Here is a 23,255-nt window from a genome sequence, read left to right on the forward strand (position 1 = left end):
CGACAAGGATTTGACGCTGGGGCTCGGACCAAAAGAGGAGAGAGTTTTCTATACGAAAGGCCATTGTCCAAGCAGCTGGCATTTGCAAAGCAGTCTCATAGATTGTGTTGTCTAGACTGCGAGCCTCACCCAACTCCTAGAGACGGGAAGAGTCAGACACGGGATTTCAATCCGGGTACTCCCCGATATCCCAACGTCATAGTTAAAAATGGACGCGGGATGTGCATTAAACCTGTTCAAGAGGACAGGGGATAAAGAGAGTCTGCATTGGGGGAACTCTCCGCTTTTCCCCATTTCGACCTCAGTATCTTCATATTCTCCGTTTCCCCCTTTTTCAAACAGCACTTCGAAATAGGACTTGCGACCGGGTGGATTTCTTCATCCCTGATTGGCTCAATCCTTCCGATCGTCCATAACGGTCGAGAGGTGGATAAAACATGGGGGAAAGGCAAGGGGCCAACGGTAAGGTCGTTGGTCGGTTAATGAGTAGTTGAAGCACTAAAGCTGTAAAGAGTCATGTATCCGTCTTGATCCGTCTTGATCCCTGATGGGTTCTTTTGTTCTTGTCCACACAGGTTAAATAACGGGTATCTGGTCTTTTCTTTTCTCTTTAGAATCGCATTTATCTCTTTTCTTGCAGTACTTTTAACCATGCAAAAATCACTCGAGATTGTAGGTAGTCTCTTGATACAATTTGACGGGGATCTGATATCAGCCATAGGACCCGGACTACTATGACATTCAACGCGACGGCTATGTAGATACCGACTTTGCCTCGTAGGTAAATGCACTGGGTGATGATCAATTAATCTGACCTGGTCTGCAGTGAAACCACCTCTCTAGCATCCTTTGTCTACAAGGGAGTGTTCGAAAATGGAAGACGGTATGTAGATGTTCGAATCTACCGAGCTCGGATATTGACATATTAGGTATCAAACTGTGAGGGAGGGTGCATCGTGGTACATACCCAAACATCAACTCCATTAGAATCCCTTCTAATCTCCCTCTAGGTGTCCATCTGACGAGCAACAATTTGAGAGTTTAGAGGCCGGGTGAGGTCGATACCACCACACTAATACACACGAGCTAACTCGCCTAGTCACCTCCTCTGTATACTCCTGGATGCCAACACCCCGAACCCACTCTTCCACGCACCAGTGAAAGATCTCAAGGTATACACACGCAGAAATTTCAGCACCACAATTACGCCCGTTGACCAACTCAAAGCAAATCTTGGACATCGGCACAGGTCGAGGCAACTGGGCCATGTAAGAGCAGACTTTTCCCGGGCCAAGAACACCAATTAACAAAATATAGCGATGTAGCCGACATGTTCCCAGATGGTAATTACATACATATCCTCTACAACCCCCAGAGACAGCGAACTAACCAATCCAGCAACCGTCAGAGGCGTAGACCTCTTTCCCCCACCAGGAGAGTGGCTTCCCCCAAACTGCATAATGGAAGTCGACGACGTCCTCCAAGAATGGACCTGGCGCCAGCACTTTGATCTGATTCACATGCGCCAGCTAATAGGCGCCTTCACACCGGAAGAATGGGACGGTCTGTTCAGCCAGTGTTACAAGTAAGCCTGTCAATCCCCCCGACTCAATATCAACACCCCTATCTTCGTTGCTAAACAGGAAGCTAACACCAGCCCAACAGAAATCTAAACCCAGGAGGCTGGATCGAACAGATAGAAGGTGACCCCCGAATCAACTGCTCGGACTCTACCATGTCCACAGACTCCAACGTGGTCAAGTTCACGGAAGCGGTATTCCGCGCTGGGAAGGAATGGAACCACCCCCTCGATACGCTGGACACGATGCGCGCCGCTATGGAAAAGGCCGGCTTTGTCGATATCCATGAGAAGGAGTATAGGTGGCCTGTTGGGCCGTGGGCGCGAGACCCTACGCTCAAAGAAGCGGGAAGGTTACATTATCACCAGTGGACGGCTGGTATGGAGGGTTGGGGCATGTATCTTCTTACGAAGTTTGGGTTCCCGACACCTTGGACAAAGGAGGAGGTGCAAGTTTTACTGGCGAAGGTTAGGAAGGAGTTGCAAGATCCACGAGTTCATATGTGGCAGTATGCGTGAGTTTGCATTCTCTTATTTTGATTATTGAGGAACAGATTGCTGATGTTTTATAGGAGGAGAGTTTGGGGGAGAAAGCCTACGGAAGAGGAGGCGAAGATAAAGAGTGAGGATGTTGCTATGGACACTGGCATGTAGTCTGGGCTATACCCTTTTACTTGGTTCATTGATAAAATGCAAAGATGGATAGAAAATGCTGGCTCATCATTTGATCTAACCAACATGTGAATATCAAAGAGGGTAGATGTGGACCACTGAACTTATATTGCACAAAGAAAAGGCGAAAGAACATGGCGATTCACCTAAGTCCTTGGTAAGACAAAAGGGAGACAATACATATACGAGTGGGAAGAAGATGCAGAGGGAGAATGTAGATGTGATCAGGGGCTAAGTTTGAACAATTCCATTCAGTCATCGATGCTAGAATCTCGACATGCAAAAGGAACTAAAGTAAACCCCTCATCGGCGATTCGGATAGAGACTGCTGTAGACGAAGATATGCCTTCAAGCAGGGACTATCCACGCCAAGACTCATAGAACCACCAGTTTCGCTGATAAACTTGCGAATGTGAGCGCCTATATTAAGTCAGCAACTGAAAACAAGCATATCACGTTGCGTGAAAGCTTACTGTGTCGGCCGATGATACTTCTTAACTTCAATGGTTTTAATCTCACTTGCATCGAGGACAGTTTCACTGCCTTCTCTCTCGGTGGGTTACAACATGACCAATATTCTCTTTGACATTTCAATGGTGATCTGTGCGTTGACAAACAAGTCATGATTTGTCTGTGTGTCGAACTCGTCCTCCGCGATCTGGGCAACATACTAATGCTAGTATGTTTATGTTGGCCCGATCCACCGACTCCTAGAAGCAGAGGTAGCTGCAGGATCTTGCGGGGTTGCCGGTAAAGCCAGAAGAAAAAAACAATGCTTTACTGAAGGAGCCCTGCCAAGTGAATCTGCCTCCGTCAGGATCGCATCGACCTCGGCTTAGTGGTCTTGTATTATTCTGATTTCTGATCAAAAGCTGCACTGTGGGCTCCTGAGCATTGCCCGCTTTGAAACTGTCACATGTTGGAGGTACTCGCGGAATTTGATATAGTCGTCATCCCGCACAATCGCTCGGATTCCATCTTTCAAAGATTTGATATTGTCTTGAATTGCCATATCACTGCCGTATCTTGAGCTGCTGCCTCATGTCGTCGTTGGATTCATTCCCATACTTCCGCCATTGGCGAATTCTCTCCGTCAAGTCAGTTCTCCGACCAGTCTCGGGTTCCACACAATGAAAGTATGTGAGCCCCAGCGTTTGTGGTAGTAGTGCTCCAGGTTGGTGTCATTTGGCTTGGTCGCGCACCTCCTTGACATGCTTGTTTGCATTCGATTTCGAGACAAATGCCTTGTCGCAATCGACATTCTTTGCTCGTAAAAAAGCCTTGGCCGAGTTGGCTTATAACCATAAACATCCTCTGCGTGCCTTTTGGAGTCAGTCTGGTATGAAAGTCCACAGTGCATCCCTTCTCCAAGGGACAGTGCTATTTGCCTTGGCGGAAGACGAGCACAGGCATTTAACCTACGGTTAGTGGGCTATCGGTGCTCGCAATCTACCTAGACTTCCAGGGAGTGGGAGTGGTAGTTGGGAGGTAGTGACCCAATATATATAGAGGCTATCGGGACGCCATTCCCATTTTGGATCGAACTCCAAAACAGTCGGCGTGGCCTGTCTCCATGGTTTCGACAAGCACATTTGTTTGATATATAGTTCGACGGCCTTGAGGACACAGATCATCACCGCCGGGGCTGTTTGGGGGGAGCAGAACTCCAAATATAATCAAATGTGATAGGTAGCACTGTGGTGATGTGGTCCTCGTTTCTGGGAAGCTCTTTCTTTCTGGTGTGGTATGTTAGCTTGAACAGATCTGGAGACTTTACCTGACTTACTTCGCCTTGTGTATGTACCTTCCTGATATGCCCAGACTTCTGCTCGATGCGGTGTCTAGTCCTTAGGTTTCATGCCAGGAACGTCAGCCCCTGTAATCCTGCCACGGGACCGAAGTTGAACATGTTCCACTGATATATACTGGGTGAGTGGTGTCCATATTGCTTGTTGATGGAATATAGAAGATGCGAGAGGGAGGAAGGGATCTGGTATTCCCTACAAATGAACTGAGGCTGAACTAGTTAGTTAGTTATAAGAGGAGCTTGTGCCTTGAGACCAAGGCACCCGTTTACCTTCCTTCACCCAGGACCAACAACTTCCTAGATAATTTAGATAAGTCTTACTATCGTAGCTGCTTTGAGCATAAGAACTAAGCATGTTTGAACAAGATGGAAAGGAAGATAGTAAGCAGATCATTTACACAAACACTATCTGCATGAGTGTCTCACAAAATACACAGCAACCTACCTTTTGATCAAAATATATAAATTAAGCTTGAAAGACTAATCTGGAAGACTAATCTGGCAGCTACCGTAATCAGGCATTGATATGTCTCATAGGCCAAATCCTATGGGACAACTTTCTAAATCTATATAGGAGTCGTTGTTGATCGCGTTAAATAACCCCATAAAAGCGGAATCCCCACCATATAGAGCTGGCCTAGGTATGAAATAACCATGTGTTGTATACAAGATGTGGCAATACTTTGCTTTCTTTCGGGTAATTGGATTCTGCTCAAAGTGGATACAGATCTTGCATGTATAACATCGTTCAAACAATATTGCATTTCCAAGAGAAACGGAGTTTCATTAACTTTATTGCCTCGGACTCAGATTTTTGGCTTGCATTGAGTAACGTACTTCGGCCCAAGAAAACTCCGAATTAGATGTGAAGCACATGTGCGATTTTATCTTCCAGAGAGTCAAAATTCTTGTATGATAGAGGAAGTTTTTCACAATAGAGTCTTTGCTAGCTAACATATCTTGATAGCTAGAAGCTATCTATATCCTAAAAATGCGCAATTAAAACTACATCCTCTTATGTAAATTAGTATATAGGGTTACAGAGTCGTAATTCATAAAGAACGGCTCTAGCTGGTCTAGATTGACTCTATTGATCTACTGCATTACACAGGCACAATGCGTCCCGAAGTCGTCACGGTATGGAAAATGTTGACAACAGAATGGTGTTACATTCGGCAATTAACTATCAGCGGATTCCAATCTTGTTCTGTCTTCAGGGGAGTAAATTGTGAACGTATACAGATAGACGGGGGAAGAAGAAAACCCTGTGATAAAACCTAGGTAAAGTAGCATATTCCTGCAAAGGATATAAAAGAAAGCCTAAACCAGTCAAGTTAACTACTTTATTTGTTTGCCAAACAAATTATTTTGTAAACAGATTAATATCTTTCTCTCTTTCTCAATGCGGGCCGCTATATTCTTCATTGGTCTTATGAATGGCGCCATGGTACTAGCAGCCCCGGCCATTGAGACGAATAGCAATGCTCCTCCCTCTGCAAGTGGATGTTTCCCATTGTGTGTTGACACATGTAGGCCCCTAACTATATTAAATAATTTATTGACAAACCTATAGTGAGAACCCTCGCTGTGGTATTGGTATCTATTGTCAGTGCCGAGATGGTAAAAGTCCCAAAAATTCCATTATAAAATTATCGATTTACACGAAGCATACTAAGATGAGCTTTAGGTCGCTTTTATCTCTTCAACCGTGCTACTGGAAACTGTGACCCTCCATGGGGCTATGTTGGCGATTCAATCCACTCGCTTCCTGGGTATCGTTGCAAGAAATAAATAACAGAGGTCAAGTCAATTGAGAGCCCTTTCAAGGTCAAATTGGCAGGTCGTTGGTAAAATGACAAAAGCATCACTATATCACTATTGAGCTGGACTATGTAGTCGATATTGTAGATTTATATTACGTAGTGGGATCAGGACCCCGAGAAATGATACTTAATGATGGTCTTCTGTACCTCTTGTGATTCCAACTGTGGGCTTTCGAGGCTACTACTCGCAATATAAGCCCTATTCCAAGGATAAAGGAAATAGGTCCCTCTACCGGTGGGCTATCTAGCAGCTATATAGAAGGAAACATTTGACGAGATTGATGCGGTAGTCCTGTTGGTCCCATCAACCATCGCAATTATCAATCTGCTAGGGGGATTTGCATTTGAAGAAGAACTTCACTAATCCGCTAGCTTGGTCTTTTAGAACATTAATTATCGTACGGATATGTGAATTCAGTGGTCCCATAGACTCACGAGGGTGGTTGTGAATAAAAGATCGCCGAGGCCCACATGTGCAGAGCTTAGTCTCAAGTCATCTGGACACTGACAAGAACATTAGGCTGATATAAAAAGGAGGAAATGTTCATAAGGTATTTCCAAATTTGACCGATTTCTCAAAATGAGACTGCTCTGACTTCCGGTTCAGCCTTTTAACGTTTGCTAAGACTTCTGGGTCGCACATCGCGACTCCACCTACAGGTCCAGGTCTCTCAACGCTTTCAGATCAACCCTCATCTTTTTATCTTTTCCAACTTCCCCATCGGTTTTCGCAAACTATTTCATTCCATGTATTATCAGGGTAGACTGAACAGAAACATGAAGAGCGCTGATAGTTCAGGAGAGTTGAGATTTGAAGAGGGTTGGTAGTCGAGTCGTGGAGAACTGAGAATCAAGCGGAAGACTTTGTTTTGATATTATCATGAGCCTCGAGTACTCTGCTTAGGATACAGTCGTTTGTTTGGGCGATAAAAGCAAGAGTACGCAGCCTTGTTGGTAAGCCTTCTTAGGATATCTCTTTACAGTCGTCAAGCACAGGTAAATATAGTTGAGCTCCAGGGCTGTCATTATATTTATCTCAAGATCAGACACTTCATGCCTCGAAAGTGATATCTTTCAATTCTACCAGTCAAACAATGCTTACGACACTAGAGAGCGAACCTCTCCGCACGTCTCCTTTTTTTGCATTCTTCTAGGTCGCACTATAGTCAAATAAAATTGCTCGATTCTACTTGGCGGCATAACTACTTCTCAACTGCGGAGACCTTGTAGCTTGACCTTAAGAATATATCAGAGCGCTGTGAGCGCGTTCATTGAGCAGCAGCCCCGGCGTTCGCAGATCGTATTTATGCCTAAAAGCAAGGCATACAAGGAACACACTCCCATAAAATATACACATAGGAAGATTGATTGAACGCAATACAAGCACTCAACTTTTGTCAAACCAATCCAAGATGGTAGGTTATATTCGTCAAGTGTCTGGCATGGGTTTCCTGAACCAAGGTGTCGGATATAAATCGAAGGATTTCTAAATATACAAATGGAAAATAAATAAAAAGCAGCAAAGTGTCTATGACAAACGCGCGAAGAGTGAAATCTGTTATATGTTCATCGAGAAGTCCAATATTCTTGACTACTATTTACGTTCTTCAAAACGTGCTTCGCAGTTGAACAGTCCACAAAGAGCTCTAATCCTAGGCTTATAACCCATATTTATGTGTTAACAGATTTAAGTGAGAGCTTCATTAAATTATATCAAGTTTTAGCCTTCTCTTGTGCTGGCGGGCTTGTTTTAGAATACAAATCCACTCGAAAAGAAGCCAAAAAGACGGACCAGATAAACTCCGTATCCATTTTTTGTTACATTACTAATGAACACTTGGAAGTCTGAATATAAACTACGAGATATACAGCGTTTAGAACCCTACATATAGTAATGGCTCAGATAACCTACAATGTCAAAGGTAGGAAGAGACGTCTATACTTCGGACATCCAAGGACCCGATCCGAAGATGAGTAATCAATGAGTCAGCACATGTTCGAGTGGACTTCAACCGATTTGTCCCTATGGATGTCTGAATATCGACGCGAGCAAAGGCCAGGCGTTCATCCGGCCATCTAAAATTCGACACAATAAGATCAGTATCGGAACGAACGCTTACATCGAACCTGGCTGAGCAGCACATCACTCTCTCAGCATCCCGATAGGAGCCACCTTCAACCCGCCCTGCGACCGAATTCAAAATGGCACACGGAGCCGAGGACTGCGCAACTGTCCTGGAGCAGTTTGTCCACGATGTGGCTAATCTTCCAGCTGAGATCAGCCACCTCATGGAGGAAATTCAGGCCAAAGACAAGGTTATGCAGGAATGCCGCGCTACTATCAACTCGCGCGACAGCAGTATTCAGAAATTCATCAAACTGAACGGCAGTTTGACACCGAACCCAAAAGAAGAGCCATACGCCAAGACTATCCTACAGAACATGGACAAATCCCACGAGCTGCAGAACGAGAAGATCCAGCTCAGCGAGAAGGCCTGCGTCCTCCTTGATCGGCAGATCAAACGACTCGATGTACGCATTCGCGATCTAGTGAACGAAGGCCTCCTCAGCAACGACCCGCCTCTCCCTTCCCTCTTCGACTCAAAAAACAAATACCGCAACCCACCCAAGATCTTCCTCCCTGACTCCACCCCCACCGACTCCCCCGCCTATTCAACACCCCTCAACCCGACTTCCGGAAACGCGAATCCCATCCTGGCTGCTGCGCAGCGCTTGAACCAATCTACAACACCTCGCACCCCCGGCTCCACAGTCCAAGTTGGACAAATCCCAGCACGCAGCTCCGCACCCGCTACACCCGCTGCTGCCGCCGTCGTGCACCTCCAGCAACGCCAACGTGAATCCTCTGCCGGGGCAGTGGACAGCAAGCGCCGCCGCTTGAATCCCTCTTCCAACACCCTCCCTGTAGCCTCGTCGAACCTGCGCCAAACTTCCACGGGGCCTGGTACACCGAAGCCTGGTACACCGGCTGGCAGCCGTGCAGGCAGTGTTGGCCCCCGTGCTAGTATCGGCGTCAAGAAAGCCCTGACCAAGAAGGTCGCGCCACACCAGCAAGTCAAGAAGCTAAAGACTGCCAGCGGGAAACCCATCAAACGTTCTTCCAGTGCTAGTGGTCGCATCAAGTCTTCGAAGAAATCTCCCAACGGAGAAGGCGATGAGGATGATGACTCCATGCTCAGCAGTGCTGATACATCGGACTCTGATAAGAGTGACGGTGCTGCTGATGATGATGTCGAGGACGAGGATGAGGATGAGGGTAATGAGGATTCGAAGGTCTATTGTACCTGTCGCACTGTCAGCCATGGGGATATGGTGGCCTGCGACAACGATGAGTGTCCCTATGAGTGGTTCCACTGGAAGTGTGTTGGCTTGACACGCGAGCCGGTTGGGACTTGGTACTGTGATGAGTGCAGACGGACTCTGGGCAAATGATCTTCTGTTCTCTTCTTTTTCTATGATTTGTATGACGGTTGATATACCCACGGCGTTTGAGGAACTTTTATGGTGTTGGGCTAGACTGCGCTGGACAAAAGTATCTACTTGTTACTAGTTTTACTGCATAATTCGAATAAACGGAATCAATTTCATCTTCTGTCTATTCTAGACAAGAACTGACACTAATTCCCGAGGGAAGATACGAAGCAGGGTTCCCCCCCTAGGTATTCATTCCCAGCTAGAGCCAAGCATATGTCCAAGCCGTGCCCATCCAGCGCCCAATATTCCCAGGGTCACTAGTGAGCCGGAGCCTAACCAAATCAAGTCGAAAACGCCATCGCTATGCACATATCCCCGTTTTTTGTTTCTTCCATGCAAACATGTTGGCACACGGGCGCACACAGTGCGCCGAAAGTCAGAAATCAGATGTTCGTGGAAAAGCCATTGCCAATCCACTCAGAACCCAAGCCCATTTCTTAGCCACGGGTCGAAGTACTCGCAAGTCTCCGGGCTCACTGCGCTGCCTGGAGCGCACAGCTTGAACACTGGACACTGGCCGCAAGGGGCTTCCGTCATGCCATTCTTCACCAAGTGCTTGTTTGCAATGGAGAGGTCGTCGCCCTCGATGGGCGCCTTGCGGGACTGTGCGGCTTTGACGGCTTCGGGGCTCTTGAGGGATCTGTACCATTCGCCGTTGCCTAGTGCGACGAGCTTGTTATCATAGCAGAGCATTTCGAGGAGTTGCACGACGCTCTCTTCTCCTAAACGGACGGGGGTGATGCCACTGTCGTTGACGGCGGCGGTGATCTGTGCCACGGTCGGGTATCCTGCGTAGCCGTGAGGATAAGGGAGGTAGGTTTTCTCATCCGACTTGACTTCTGCCTTGCCGGAGGCAGTCTTGATACGCTTGTTCTTGCGGTCTGAGGCGGGGACTTCGAACCAGCTCTTTCGGCTCACAGTGTACTCGATGTAGCCTGCGACGCTGTTGATGAAGTTGGCGTCCAGTACGCCGTCTGTGAACCAGGCTCCTCCGGTTACTTCTTCGCTCGGAGCAAGCCCGGCCAGCATGTACATCTTGCGGCTGGGGTATTTGACATTGTGGAGGGATTTGATGTAGTTTTTTCCTTCGAGGGATTTCAGGCATCGATCCAGGATCGACTTGTGCAGGTTCGTGCGGTTACCGATGTGCCGCACCCAGATGCCTGTTCGTTCTGTGGAGTGGATGACATTGTAGACCATGGCCTCGTCCGGTGTGAGGTTGCGGAGCCTGAAAGGAAACAGGGGTTAGTTACGTGGTTTATCGACCGAGATTGGTCTGTAGTTCTTACTTTTCGGCATCCTCGCGGTCAATGAGCTTCCATGTGAGCTTTCCATCTTTTTGGAGAAGTCGAAAAAGATTTTGATTGACGAGGCTCTGGGTGCATTCTAGTAGTAGCGCGACGTCGTTCTTTGGGATGACTTTGAGATTGAGAAAGTCGTTCTGGTAGAACAAATGATCGGAGTCAAATTCATTCACACATGCATCGTAAAGCTTGGAGGCAAGCTCGGCCACTTGAGACCCCGCGGAGGCCATTGTTGGAGATGCGACGGAGATATCAGGCAAAATCAAGGTTCATTCGAAGAGGCTCGGGGGTTTTCATATTCAAGGGAGTATATTAGAGCCAGGAGGTAAGTTAGAGGACCATGTTGCGTCGATGTCCTTGAATTTGAGTCACGAATGAATCACAGATGGTGTTTTTTGGCGACTTTTTCTCGGCGGGGAGCGACTTTGTCCTAAAAGGGTTTAGCCCAGCGGAGCTTCAATGTCAGCTTGCATGCCTGAGGTGTCTGTTGCCTGAGGCTTAAATGAATTGATGCCTAAGGCAGTAGAGTCCAACGGAAATTTCGAGAAGCTCCGACCGACTGATGAGCTCATCACATTCAGTTCCTTGTGATCTAGTTTTTGATCTTTCTCCTTTATACTGAGCAATTTAGCATACCACTACAACATGGCTGACGCATTGAAAGCAGAGGGCAACAAGGCCTTCTCCGCTAAGGATTATCCTACTGCTGTGTACGCGCTACCCCACCTTTTAACATTGTGCTTCTGTTAGAGCAGAGACTGATAGAGACCAGTGAGAAATTCTCTGAGGCACTTGCCATCGAACCCGAAAACCACATCCTCTACTCCAACCGCTCCGCTGTCTACTCCGCCCAGCACGAATATCAAAATGCTCTCGAAGATGCCGAGAAGGCGATCCAGATCAAGCCCGATTGGTCCAAGGGCTATGCCCGCAAGGGTGCTGCGTACCGCGGTCTCGGAGATCTCTGTATGTCATTCTAGCTCCGCATCAAGTGGTGGAACAACTTGCATTGTGACAAGGTGCTAACTGACAGCAGTGGCTGCGCACGATGCCTATGACGAGGCCCTGAAGATCGAGCCCGGCAACGCACAGGCCAAGTCCGGTCTGGAAGCGACCCAGCGCGCCATTAATGCGGAGGCTACCGCTGACGGTGTCACTGGAGACCCAACAGGAGGTCTCGGTGGCATGTTCAACGACCCGGCTCTGTTCCAGAAGCTGGCCAACAACCCCAAGACCGCCTCCCTGCTGGGAGATGCTGAGTTCATGGCTAAGCTGCAGAAGATCCAACAGAACCCCAACAGTGTTGGAGAGGAGATCCGCGACCCGCGTTTCCTGCAGGTCATGAGTGTGCTTCTCGGTATTGATATGAACTTTGGTGGTGAGGGAGCCGAGCCTCCTGCGCCTGCTGCTAACCCCAGCACCTCGCAGCCCAAGAAGGAGCCCACCCCCGAGCCCGAGCCAGTCGACGAGGAGGCGATCGCCAAGAAGCAGGCCAAGGAGGCTGCTGATGCCGAGAAGATGATCGGTAACGATTTCTACAAGAAGAAGCAGCTCGATGAGGCCATTGAGCACTACACCAAGGCTTGGGACCTGTTCAAGGATATCACCTACCTGAACAACATTGGCGCTGCCAAGTTCGAGAAGGCCGATTACCAAGGCACAATCGAGACCTGCCAAAAGGCTATCGAGGAGGGCCGTGATTTGCGCGCCGACTTCAAGCTGATGGCCAAGGCCTACACCCGAATTGGCTCTTCATACGAGAAGCTCGGCGACCTCGCCCAGGCTATCGAATTCTACAACAAGTCGCTGATGGAGCACCGCACCCCTGATACCCTAACCAAGCTCCGCAACGCCGAGAAGACCAAGATCACGTCCGAGAGGAACGCCTACGTGGACCCCGCCGAGGCCGAGAAGGCTCGCGAGCTCGGCCAGCAGAAGTTCCAGGCAGGCGACTGGCCCGGTGCCGTTGACGCCTTCACCGAGATGACCAAGCGTGCCCCCAATGACCCCCGCGGTTACTCCAACCGTGCCGCCGCCCTCATCAAGCTGATGGCATTCCCCGGTGCCGTGCAGGACTGCGACGAGGCCATCAAGCGCGACGCCAAGTTCATCCGCGCGTACATGCGCAAGGGTGCTGCCCTCATCGCCATGAAGGAATACAACCGTGCCCTGGACACCTTCACCGAGGCCGCCGACCACGACGACGGCAAGCACGCCCGCGAGATCGAGCAGCAGCAGCAGAAGTGCCTGGATGCCCAGTTCAGCGCTCGCGCTGGTGAGACCGAGGAGCAGACCATGGCTCGTATCCAAAATGACCCCGAGGTAAGATTTGATGTTACACAGAAATATTTCGCACGTACTAACTCTTTCCAGATCATGGCCGTCCTCCAGGACCCCGTTATGCAGAGCATTCTCCAGCAGGCTAAGAGCGATCCCGCTGCCCTGCAGGAGCACATGAAGAACCCGCAGGTGCGGATGAAGATCCAGAAGCTGATGGCTGCCGGTGTTATCCGCATGGGGCGGTAAATGGGTTCAGGGTGTAGAAGATTTTGAGGGATTTGGATACGAATTAACATGAGATACGAGATATCTTTGCCAGCATTATTTTTAGTTCCATATTGCTAAATTCCATTCTGCTTAGCATGCTATTGTCAGTGGTGCCTTGAATTGCGTGGTGCTGCAAATATAAGTATCTCGGTCGGAATTTGAATTGTGTACAATAGTGGAGGTTCAGCCCCGACATTAATCTTTCCATTATCGTAAAACCTCCTCAGCTCGGACTTTATCCACTTGAGGCGTTCCTAACCAGAGAAAAAAAAAAGAGAAAAAAAGACGCAAGCTTGTGGGGGTTTCCAGTGAAAAAAGCGAAGATCTTGCCGACCCATTTGATCTACCAATCATAACATGCCCATCAGGGGATTCAATCTCCGGGAGATCTCATTTTAGCCATCGAACACTGGAGTACACACGGGAGTGGAAATAACCTCTCAGATCAGGTCCTCAGATCATGTCGAGTCTTCTGGATGTGATAGATCGACTGCGGTTTGTCCATCCAATTATAGTGCCACTGTTAAGTACTTCTGTACCTTCGATATCAGCATATTAGTTTGTTCCTCGGTAAATCCAACCCATATCCAAAACTTTGAGAGATGGTGGGTTTAGGCTTGGCCGATCTACCCAATCGGGCGTAGGGCACGATACTCGATAGTATAATAAAGTGCGCAATGTGAGATACTTTGATCTTTGCTCCTGCATGCCACGTGTACCTTGTAGCGAACATACCATATTGGCGCCGAGATCCATATTTCGTTGCCTAGAGTGGTCTGACAAAATAGAAAAAGGGGCCATGACTTCAACCCTAAGGTTCCCTGAAAAGGGAATTTATCATATCTGTTGATCTCTGACCCTCTATTGACCCTCTGTGGCGGTGCTGAAAGCTCGGGTCAAATCTAATAGTCGGAATTGAGTCTCCTCATTGATACGATTGAATTATAGACAATTGAACAGATACAGAGTACACTGTATAACACATTGAACTGATGACCATATAGCCTCATACACAATGCCTCTGGACAAGTATGCCTTAAAAAGTCATGCTGGTCCAGGGTGTACGTCACTGATCTGCGATCGACCTAGAAGCTTACGATCTCCCCTTTTCTTTTCTTTCATTTCATTGGACTAATAAATTAATTATTTACATAAAAGGTGATATAGGTATGTAATGGTAAAATTCATTGTATGTAATCCCAGCCACAGTTCCCCTTGACGCAAGCGGCTGGGCAGCTCTACCTTTCGGTCCACTCCTCTTGTTTTTCCTTTTCTCTCTCTGTAACTCTATACCTTGGTATACACAATCACACCAGGTCTCTTTCAAACTACCGCAACCCCCATTCCGGTATGTTTGTGTAGACGCAAGTTGGCGTTCTTCCCCTCCCCACCATCCCCAGGTACCCATCTCCCACCCATGGATCGAATCTGACCTCCCAGAACATCCTCGGCTCTCCCAATCCCCCCCCCCCCGACCTGAACACAACATAAACTGGCGACATGGCGTCCGCCGACGGGGAGAAGATTGGTATGAAGATGGAGGGTACCATCGAGGCCGCCCAGGAACTGCAGCAGGACCCGCAGTCCCAAGTTAACCCCGAGGTCATCGAGGAAAAAGTCGTCAATGAAGCCCAACAAGGAGGTTCTGCCGCATATCAATTCGATCCCAATGCCTCACCTGAAGACAAGGCCAATGCGGCCAAGGCAGTGCGTGTCGCAAAACGTCCCAAGTTTCGGTGCAACCTTGCTAATTGCTGCCTGTAGCGATTGCCGCCTAATTTTCACCATCCCCATAAACCACAGGGTGTCGCTGTAATTACAGATAAGGTGAGAATGAACGGGTTTCTTTCCATGCGAGGTCGACCTACATGCTAACCTTACCTAGGACGATGGCAAAGCAGACTATGATCTCCCTGCACCGGAATCTGCGACCGCCATTATGGCCGAGGAAGCCACGCGCGAAAGTGTGGCAGGGAAGCCCCTCGACGAGGATCTTCGATGGGCGCGCGATCGAACGGGTTGGGCCCCCAAGTTCGTCGATGAGAAGCTATCGGCCGCTTTGGCAGAAGAAGGTACATTGCTGGATCACGAGACGTTCTTGGAGGGGAGAATCCCTGACAAGTTCTTTGGTGATTGGTACCAAAATTGCGGGATTATCATCTTCGCCTGCGTGGCCTCATGGATGGTCGCCGTGCTCGGCGGTGGCATAGGCTGGGTTCTTATGGTTATGGCGGCATGCAGCACCTACTACCGTACCTCCATTCGACGAGTGCGCCGCAACTTCCGTGACGATATTAGCCGTGAAATGTCCAAGCAGCGTCTCGAAACCGACACCGAGAGCCTCGAGTGGATCAACAGCTTCCTCGTGAAGTTCTGGCCTATCTACGCCCCCGTCCTGTGCGACACTATCATCAACACCGTCGACCAGGTCCTTAGTACTTCTACTCCCGCCTTCTTGGATAGCTTGCGCCTCAAGACCTTTGTCCTCGGTACCAAGCCTCCTCGTCTGGAGCACGTCAAGACCTACCCCAAGACCGACCCTGATACCGTCATCATGGACTGGAAGTTCAGCTTCACCCCCAACGACGTTATGGACCTGACTGCCCGCCAGACAAAGGACAAGATCAACCCCAAGATCGTACTGGAGGTTCGTGTCGGTAAGGGTGTCGTGAGCAAGGGTCTCGACGTGATTGTTGAAGACATGGCTTGCTCGGGCTTGATGCGTGTCAAGGTCAAGCTTCAAATTGCGTTCCCCCACATCGAGCGTGTGGACGTCTGCTTCCTGGATAAGCCCGAACTCGACTACGTCTGCAAGCCCCTCGGCGGTGATACCCTTGGATTCGATATCAACTTCATTCCCGGTCTAGAGTCCTTCATCAAGGACCAGATCCACGCCAACTTGCAGCCCATGATGTATGATCCGAACGTGTTCCCGATCGAGATTGCTAAGATGCTTGCTGGAAACTCCGTCGACCAGGCTATTGGTGTGGTCGCGATTACTCTGCACGGCGCCCAACAGCTCAAGAACCCCGATAAGTTCTCTGGCACTCCTGATCCGTACGCCGTGGTGTCTTTGAACAACCGTAACGAGCTCGGCCGCACCAAGGTCATCCACGATACCGACAGCCCCCGCTGGAATGAAACTATTTACGTCATTATTAACTCCTTCAGTGATGCCTTGTCTATTGCTGCGTACGACTGGAACGAGTACCGCAAGGATAAGGAAATGGGTGTTGCTAGCTTTGCATTGGATAAACTCGAGCAGGAGCCTTCCCACGAGGGTCTCTTTTTGGAAGTGCAGGCCAGTGGCCGCCACCGCGGTGCCATCCAAGCCGACATTTCCTTCTTCCCCGTTCTTGAGGGAGGAAAGAACGAGGCTGGCGAGGCTGAACCCGCCCCTGAAGTTAACACCGGTATCGCGCAATTCACCGTGGAGCAGGCCAAGGACCTCGACGGAAGCAAGAGTCTGGTTGGCAAGCTGAACCCTTACGGTGTCCTCATCCTCAACGGAAAGGAGATTCATGTGACAAAGAAGCTCAAGCGCACCAACAACCCCATTTTCCAGAATGCCTCCAAGGAGTTCCTCGTCACAGACCGCAAGAACGCTCGTCTGGGTCTTATCCTCAAGGACGATCGCGACATCATGCAGGATCCCATTATCGGCCGCTACCAGATCAAGATGAACGACATGCTGAAGATGATGGAGCGCGGCCAGCAGTGGTTCCACCTTCACGGTGCCAAGGAAGGACGTGTCAAGTTGACTCTCCAGTGGAAGCCCGTCGCCCTGGGTGGCATTGGCAGCGCTGGCTACATTGACCCCATCGGAGTCATGCGCTTCCACTTCAAGCGTGCGACTAACCTGCGCAACCTCGAGGCCATGGGCAAGTCTGATCCCTACGCCCGTGTGCTGCTTTCCGGTGTGACTCGTGGCCGCACTGTCACGTTCCGCAACAATCTCAACCCCGAATGGGACGAAATCGTTTACGTGCCTATTCGCAGCGCACGCGAGAAGGTGACCGTCGAGGTCATGGACGAGGAGACTATCAACAAGGACCGAAGCCTTGGTTGGTGCGACCTCAGTGCCTCCGACTTTGTTCGCGAGACGGAGGGCGGTGGATATGAGATCGACGACGAGAAGCAGGAGATCACCAGCAATTTGAAGATCAGCGGCGGCTCTCCCAAGGGAGAAATCACCTATACTGTTGCCTTCTACCCATCTGTGCCGGTCGTCAACCCCGAGGACGAGGCTGACGAGGAGGACGAGCTCCCTGTTACTCCTGGTCCGGACTCCACCGAATTCCCGAAGGGCACCGAGTCCAAGCCCAAGGTTTTGCACTCGAAATCTGCCAGCGTTGACTCGAAGGCTTCGAAGGCCTCCAAGGCTCTGACCAATGGCACTGCACCCATCACTAACGGAACTACCAACGGTGAGCCCGCTATCAACGGCCGCACCAGTCTGGAAACCACTACATCCCGCCCAATGACTGGTACCCTGTCTGAGACCGCGTCTGTTCGTTCGGTCAAGTCCATTGCCCGTACTTTCATCAGTGCAGATGATCTCCCTAAATATGGTATGTTTTACTTCGATGTTTACAGCAAGACTACGAAGCTAATTGACAATAGAATCCGGTTTCATTGTGTTCAAGTTCCACGAGGGCCAGCTGGCCGTCCCCAATGTCCAGTTGGAGGTCGTGATGGACGATTACATGTTCCCCTCATATGTCTCATCTAAGATCCACACTACGACTGCCAAGTTCAGTGACGTGGGCGAGGCATTTGTTCGCGAGCTCGAGTTCTCCAAGATCACCTTGCGTCTGGTCAACAAGGATGATCCCAAGGACTCCAGCGAGGAGCACACAGTCGCCAAGCTGACTGGTGACACGCTGCCCACCCTCATGCGTATGCTGTACACGCCCACCGAGCTCGTTCTCCGCTCCAGCTCCGGCGAGGTGAGCAAGGTCACCGTCAGCGCCCGGTACATTCCGACGGAAATGAAGCTCGACCCCAGGGAGAGCATCAACAACATGGGTACCCTGCGCGTGGACGTCCACGATGCCGCCGAGCTTCCCGCCGCCGACCGCAACGGCTACAGCGATCCATTCTGCAAGTTCCGCATGGACGACGAGACCGTGTTCAAGACCAAGGTCCAGAAGAAGACCCTACACCCGGCCTGGAACGAGTATTTCGAAACCCCCGTCAAATCCCGCATCGGCGCAAACTTCCATGTGGATGTGTACGACTGGGACTTTGGTGACAAGGCTGACTTCCTCGGCGCCACGCCGATCGACCTGGAATCTCTGGAGCCCTTCCAAGCCAAAGAAGTCACCCTACCCCTCGACGGTAAATCAGGCGCGATCCGCCTGAGCCTGCTCTTCAAACCTACCTATGTCGTCCGCGCCCGCCAAGGTTCCTCTACCTTCTCCGGCACCTTCGCCGTCCCCGGGAAGATCGTCGGCGCTCCCGTCAAGGGCGTGGGCTTCGTCGGTGGCAACGTCATCCGCGGCGCCTCCTTCCTAAAGCACGGCCTCATGTCGCGCATCCACAAAGACAAAGGCGAAGATACCGCCTCCGTCATGAGCAGCATCGAGGAACCTGAGCACCCCAGGGGCGACCGTCTCACCCCCGCCGCCTCCCTTGTGGATGGCCCGGGCACCGGCGCCTCTTCCCCCCACACTCCGCAGAAGGAACACAGCCGCAACCGCAGCACCGCCTCGCAGTTCGGCGACCGCCTTAGCGTCTTCGGTGGTAACGGCACCGGCGAGAAGGGTTCCGCCAACATCACCGTCGTCTCCGCTGCCAACTTCCCCACTGATGCCAACCTCCGTGTCCTCATCCGTCTCCAGGGTTCCAAGGGCGCAAAGGAAATCCACAAGACCAAGGCGCACAAGAACTCCGCCGGCACGGTCATCTTCGACGATTCCTTCCGCGTCCCCAACACCACGGCCGACGCCCAGTACCAGGTCCGCGTCGTGGACCACGCCACCTTTGGCTCGGACGATGTCCTCGGCGAATCGCCGTTCTTCGTTGACGACCAGGGTTCTGTCGCCGGCCAGGATAAGACACTTACTGTTGGCGACGGTGCCGTTACCATTCGTTCCAGCTTTGCACCCTCCGATGGTGGTCTGCGACCCACTACGTCGCACTCGACCACTGGTCCCCTCGATGCTGAGGGTGCGGGTAGTCCCGATTCGAGAAAGATGCCCCGTCGCAGCTTCTTGAGTAAGAGGTCTGTCAGCGGTGTTTAGTTAACATTATTATCCTATCCGTTTTTGTGGAACTTTGCCTGTTTAGGCTGAAGAGTATATGAAAATATGAATTGTTTTCGTTTTGTTATTAACTAGTTTTGTTTTCTTTGTGTTGTGATATCCTTTTTTTTTTTCTCTTTTTTTTGGCCTATCAATATGAATTGAATTGTTCAGATGGTTCTTGGACTTTTTGAGACAACGTAGCGTGAAGACTGAAAATAGCCGAGTAAAAATAGTCGAGAATCGATAGTTTGCGCCACAAAAAAAACCTGACAACCAAGGCTGAGTCTCAGACCTGAGCCTAATGTCTCAGTTTGGAATCTTTAAGGGGGCGAAGATGTCATGTTGTATATGCATTTTACGTGCATTCTCGATGGCTTCAGTGTCAAATTAAAATTTGCCTTTCGAGTTTTTCAAACTTTGTGCGCACAGTCCTGATCAGCCCTGATCAGCCCTGATCTGCGTTTTTATGCTTAGGCCTCTTCCAAGATTCAAAGTTGGCTAGGTACGTAGTATAGAGTACTAAAGTAGAGATGGTAGATGTGGTACGTAGATGGTACGGAGTAGAGATAAAGATGTCAAATTTTACACATTATTTTTAGATCCGTATATTAACCTCATTTTAGAAAACAAGAGGCGTGGTGGAGTCCCTAATTTGCTTGTCCCACTTGGACCGGAATTTGATATACACATGGGATACTATTAGCTGCAATTAAGAAAGTAGAGTACATTGGAGAAAATTCTACCTGCAGTGCCCAATGTACCCTAGGTTGTACATCTTAGTAAGTACAAACTTGGGTGTATATGTAGTCAGGTGGACACTATGCATCTTATTCTAAACATCTAATTGCACCGCATAGAAAGTTGGCCATTGAAACTGAAACAAGGAAAAGGAGAGCTTGTATTTTGGTGGGGCTTAACATTGGTAGGGAGCTCTTTAAGGTGGAGAGGGAAAAGGGGTCTGGATTGTGGCAAGTGGACTTGTGTACTCCGGGACTTAGGGGTCTAAGGGTATGGCTACAAGTATAACTATATCTTACGGACTAGGTAATATGGAATATGTAGGCGTTAGTTTCCGGCGATGTCTGTGAGTGGCTGGGAAGCTGACGACATCGGGATGCAAGGAGGACTGAGCGAGATAACAGGAATTGAAAGACTACGGACCACATAAGACTACACATAAGAATAGAACGAGAATACGAATAGACAGTAAAGAGGGAATATAATTAGTTATGTCTTATAAGGTGGCTAAATAGCTAAACATAGGAGTCCTAAAGTACATACCTAAATAGCATAACAAATAAAATAATCACGGGGTCTTTGCTCCCCCACTCTATCCTTCACCCTTTTTCCCTTTCTCTCTTTCTTTTATAACTCTGGACTTCTCTCTCTCCTTTCTCTTCATCTGTCCTAGGAATTGATCTGTAAGTATACTTCCTATGACGGCAACTTGACATCTCCCCCAAGTGGCAACCCCTCCTTTCCTGTCTAGAGAGAGCTGGAGAGCTTGCACGGCGCCACGTTGCCTTCTGTTTCCTTGAACCTGCCACTGATCTCATATCCTTTATAATAGCCAGTTCCCTCCGAATTCTATCCCATCTCCCATCACCTATAACTCATAATGGCCTCCAAGGCTCTTCCCACTCACCTTCGGGCCCCTGCCGAGAGCGAGGCCTTTGGCGGAAAGCACCATGGCAAGTCTCAGTCACACATGGTAAGTTCACTTCAGGCGGTGAATTCTGAATTGCGAACTTTGGGAGCTTCGTTCCTGCCATTTGGGTCGTTCCTGCCGTTTTGGGTTGTTTTGTTGATTTCTGGACTTTCCTGGACTTCGCGTTCGGAAACTTGAACCTCGTTATTGTACCGTCCACTGTGATCCCTCTATTTGTTCAATCCCCCAATCTCGGTGTATATCAGGAGCCCCTCTTTCAATTGTTGCTATTCCCCTCTTTACCATGGCTACCTTGGCTCCTCCATTTGGCCCAGAGCTGACCCGTGAAACCTCCCACCAGGCATTCGAGAATGCATCCACTAGCGTCGCCGCCTCACAAATGCGCAATGCCCTGAACGCCCTCGGTGACAGCGTCACCGACCCCAAGGAGAAGCAGCGTTTCGAGACCGAGATGGACAACTTCTTCGCTCTGTTCCGCCGTTTCCTGAACGACAAGGCTAAGGGCAACGCCGTCAACTGGGATAAAATCGCTCCTCCTCAGCCTTCCCAGGTTGTTGGTTACGATGACCTCGGTGCCGACGCCTCCGTCGAGTTTTTGAACAAGCTGGCCGTTGTCAAGCTGAACGGTGGTCTCGGTACCTCCATGGGTTGCGTTGGTCCCAAGTCCGTCATTGAGGTCCGTGAGGGCATGTCCTTCCTCGATCTCTCCGTGCGCCAAATCGAGCACCTGAACCGGAGCTTCAACGTCAACGTGCCTTTCGTCCTCATGAACTCCTTCAACACCGATCAGGACACCCAGTCCATTATCAAGAAGTACGAGGGCCACAACGTCGACATCATCACCTTCAACCAGTCGCGCTACCCCCGCATCATCAAGGACTCCCTCCTCCCCGCCCCTAAGAGCTTCGACTCTCCCCTCCAGGATTGGTACCCTCCCGGACACGGTGACGTGTTCGAGTCCCTGTACAACTCCGGCACTCTCGACAAGCTGATTGAGCGTGGTATCGAGTACATCTTCCTGTCCAACGCCGACAACCTCGGTGCCGTGGTAGATCTCCGCATCCTGCAGCACATGGTTGACTCCCAGGCCGAGTACATCATGGAGTTGACTGACAAGACCAAGGCTGATGTCAAGGGTGGTACCATTATTGATTCCGACGGCAAGGTCCGCCTGCTCGAGATCGCCCAGGTGCCCAAGGAGCACGTCAACGAGTTCAAGTCCATCAAGAAGTTCAAGTACTTCAACACCAACAATATCTGGCTGAACGTTCAGGCTATCAAGCGTGTCGTCGAGGAGAACGAGTTGGAGATGGAGATCATCCCCAACGAGAAGTCCATTCCCGCCGATAAGAAGGGTGAGGCCGATCAGGCTATCTACCAGCTGGAGACCGCCGTCGGTGCGGCCATCCGTCACTTCAAGAACGCCCACGGTGTCAACGTGCCCCGTCGCCGCTTCTTGCCCGTCAAGACCTGTTCCGATCTGATGGTCGTCAAGTCTGATCTGTACCGTCTCGAGCACGGCCAGCTGGTCATGGACCCCAACCGCTTCGGTGGTGTCCCCGTGATCAAGCTCGGTTCCGACTTCAAGAAGGTGTCCGATTTCCAGAAGCGCATTTCCAGCATTCCTCGCATCGTCGAGCTGGACCACCTCACTATCACCGGACCTGTGAATCTCGGCCGCAACGTCACTCTCAAGGGAACCGTTATTATTGTCGCCTCCGAGGGCAGCACCATTGACATTCCCCCTGGATCCGTGCTTGAGAACTGCGTTGTGCAGGGTAGTCTGAGAATCCTCGAGCACTAGATGTTTTGCACTAGCTGTTTTGGTCTGATTCTCGTCTTCACTGATCTGCAATGTTTTGATTTTCTTGTTTCCACTGGTGCATCCGAGGCTATGGATTCCATGGAGTATGCAAAATAAGTACTTGTATTACATTACAATAATCCAGCGTCTTTTTTCTTTCTTATAGGGTTTTTAGTCTAGACCTGACTTCGATTCCCAAGTACTGTGAGTGTTGCTTAAGTTCTCAATGCATGCCAGTTCTCTTTTCAAAGTCGAAGCCCATATACGTGTAATTGTAGCCGTACACTATATGTAGTCATCTCTCGAT

General features: G+C 49.9%; 6 protein-coding genes across 6 annotated transcripts; 5 read left to right on the plus strand and 1 right to left on the minus strand.

Moving 5' to 3' along the window:
• Positions 1-1,460: 1,460 nt before the first annotated feature.
• N7447_011055 (class I SAM-dependent methyltransferase) lies at positions 1,461-2,233 on the plus strand (the record flags this gene model as incomplete). The annotated part of the gene is made up of 3 exons (XM_057235317.1): positions 1,461-1,585; positions 1,666-2,094; positions 2,152-2,233. 3 exons carry the CDS (start codon positions 1,461-1,463, stop codon positions 2,231-2,233), a joined length of 636 nt encoding a protein of 211 aa, XP_057080635.1.
• Positions 2,234-8,083: 5,850 nt separating this feature from the next.
• Positions 8,084-9,334, plus strand: N7447_011056 (putative PHD finger domain protein; the record flags this gene model as incomplete). The annotated part of the gene is made up of 1 exon (XM_057235318.1): positions 8,084-9,334. One exon carries the CDS (start codon positions 8,084-8,086, stop codon positions 9,332-9,334), a length of 1,251 nt encoding a protein of 416 aa, XP_057080636.1.
• A 459-nt stretch (positions 9,335-9,793) lies between these two features.
• Positions 9,794-10,910, minus strand: N7447_011057 (RPC34 RNA polymerase subunit family protein; the record flags this gene model as incomplete). The annotated part of the gene is made up of 2 exons (XM_057235319.1): positions 9,794-10,604; positions 10,666-10,910. 2 exons carry the CDS (start codon positions 10,908-10,910, stop codon positions 9,794-9,796), a joined length of 1,056 nt encoding a protein of 351 aa, XP_057080637.1.
• Positions 10,911-11,325: 415 nt separating this feature from the next.
• sti1 (Hsp90 cochaperone STI1) lies at positions 11,326-13,206 on the plus strand (the record flags this gene model as incomplete). The annotated part of the gene is made up of 4 exons (XM_057235320.1): positions 11,326-11,390; positions 11,453-11,646; positions 11,717-13,002; positions 13,054-13,206. The coding sequence occupies 4 exons, from the start codon at positions 11,326-11,328 to the stop codon at positions 13,204-13,206; spliced, it is 1,698 nt and encodes a 565-aa protein (XP_057080638.1).
• Positions 13,207-14,727: 1,521 nt separating this feature from the next.
• Positions 14,728-19,472, plus strand: N7447_011059 (uncharacterized protein; the record flags this gene model as incomplete). Its single annotated transcript, XM_057235321.1, has 4 exons — positions 14,728-14,934; positions 14,992-15,054; positions 15,113-17,798; positions 17,851-19,472. The coding sequence occupies 4 exons, from the start codon at positions 14,728-14,730 to the stop codon at positions 19,470-19,472; spliced, it is 4,578 nt and encodes a 1,525-aa protein (XP_057080639.1).
• A 1,621-nt stretch (positions 19,473-21,093) lies between these two features.
• Positions 21,094-22,948, plus strand: ugp1 (UTP glucose-1-phosphate uridylyltransferase; the record flags this gene model as incomplete). Its single annotated transcript, XM_057235322.1, has 2 exons — positions 21,094-21,186; positions 21,485-22,948. 2 exons carry the CDS (start codon positions 21,094-21,096, stop codon positions 22,946-22,948), a joined length of 1,557 nt encoding a protein of 518 aa, XP_057080640.1.
• Between the last annotated feature and the right edge of the window lie 307 nt (positions 22,949-23,255).

Source organism: Penicillium robsamsonii (genome assembly GCF_028829455.1).
Source record: "Penicillium robsamsonii strain IBT 29466 chromosome Unknown utg000008l_segment0_segment0, whole genome shotgun sequence".
In the NCBI taxonomy this organism is placed as follows: Eukaryota; Fungi; Ascomycota; class Eurotiomycetes; order Eurotiales; family Aspergillaceae; genus Penicillium; species Penicillium robsamsonii.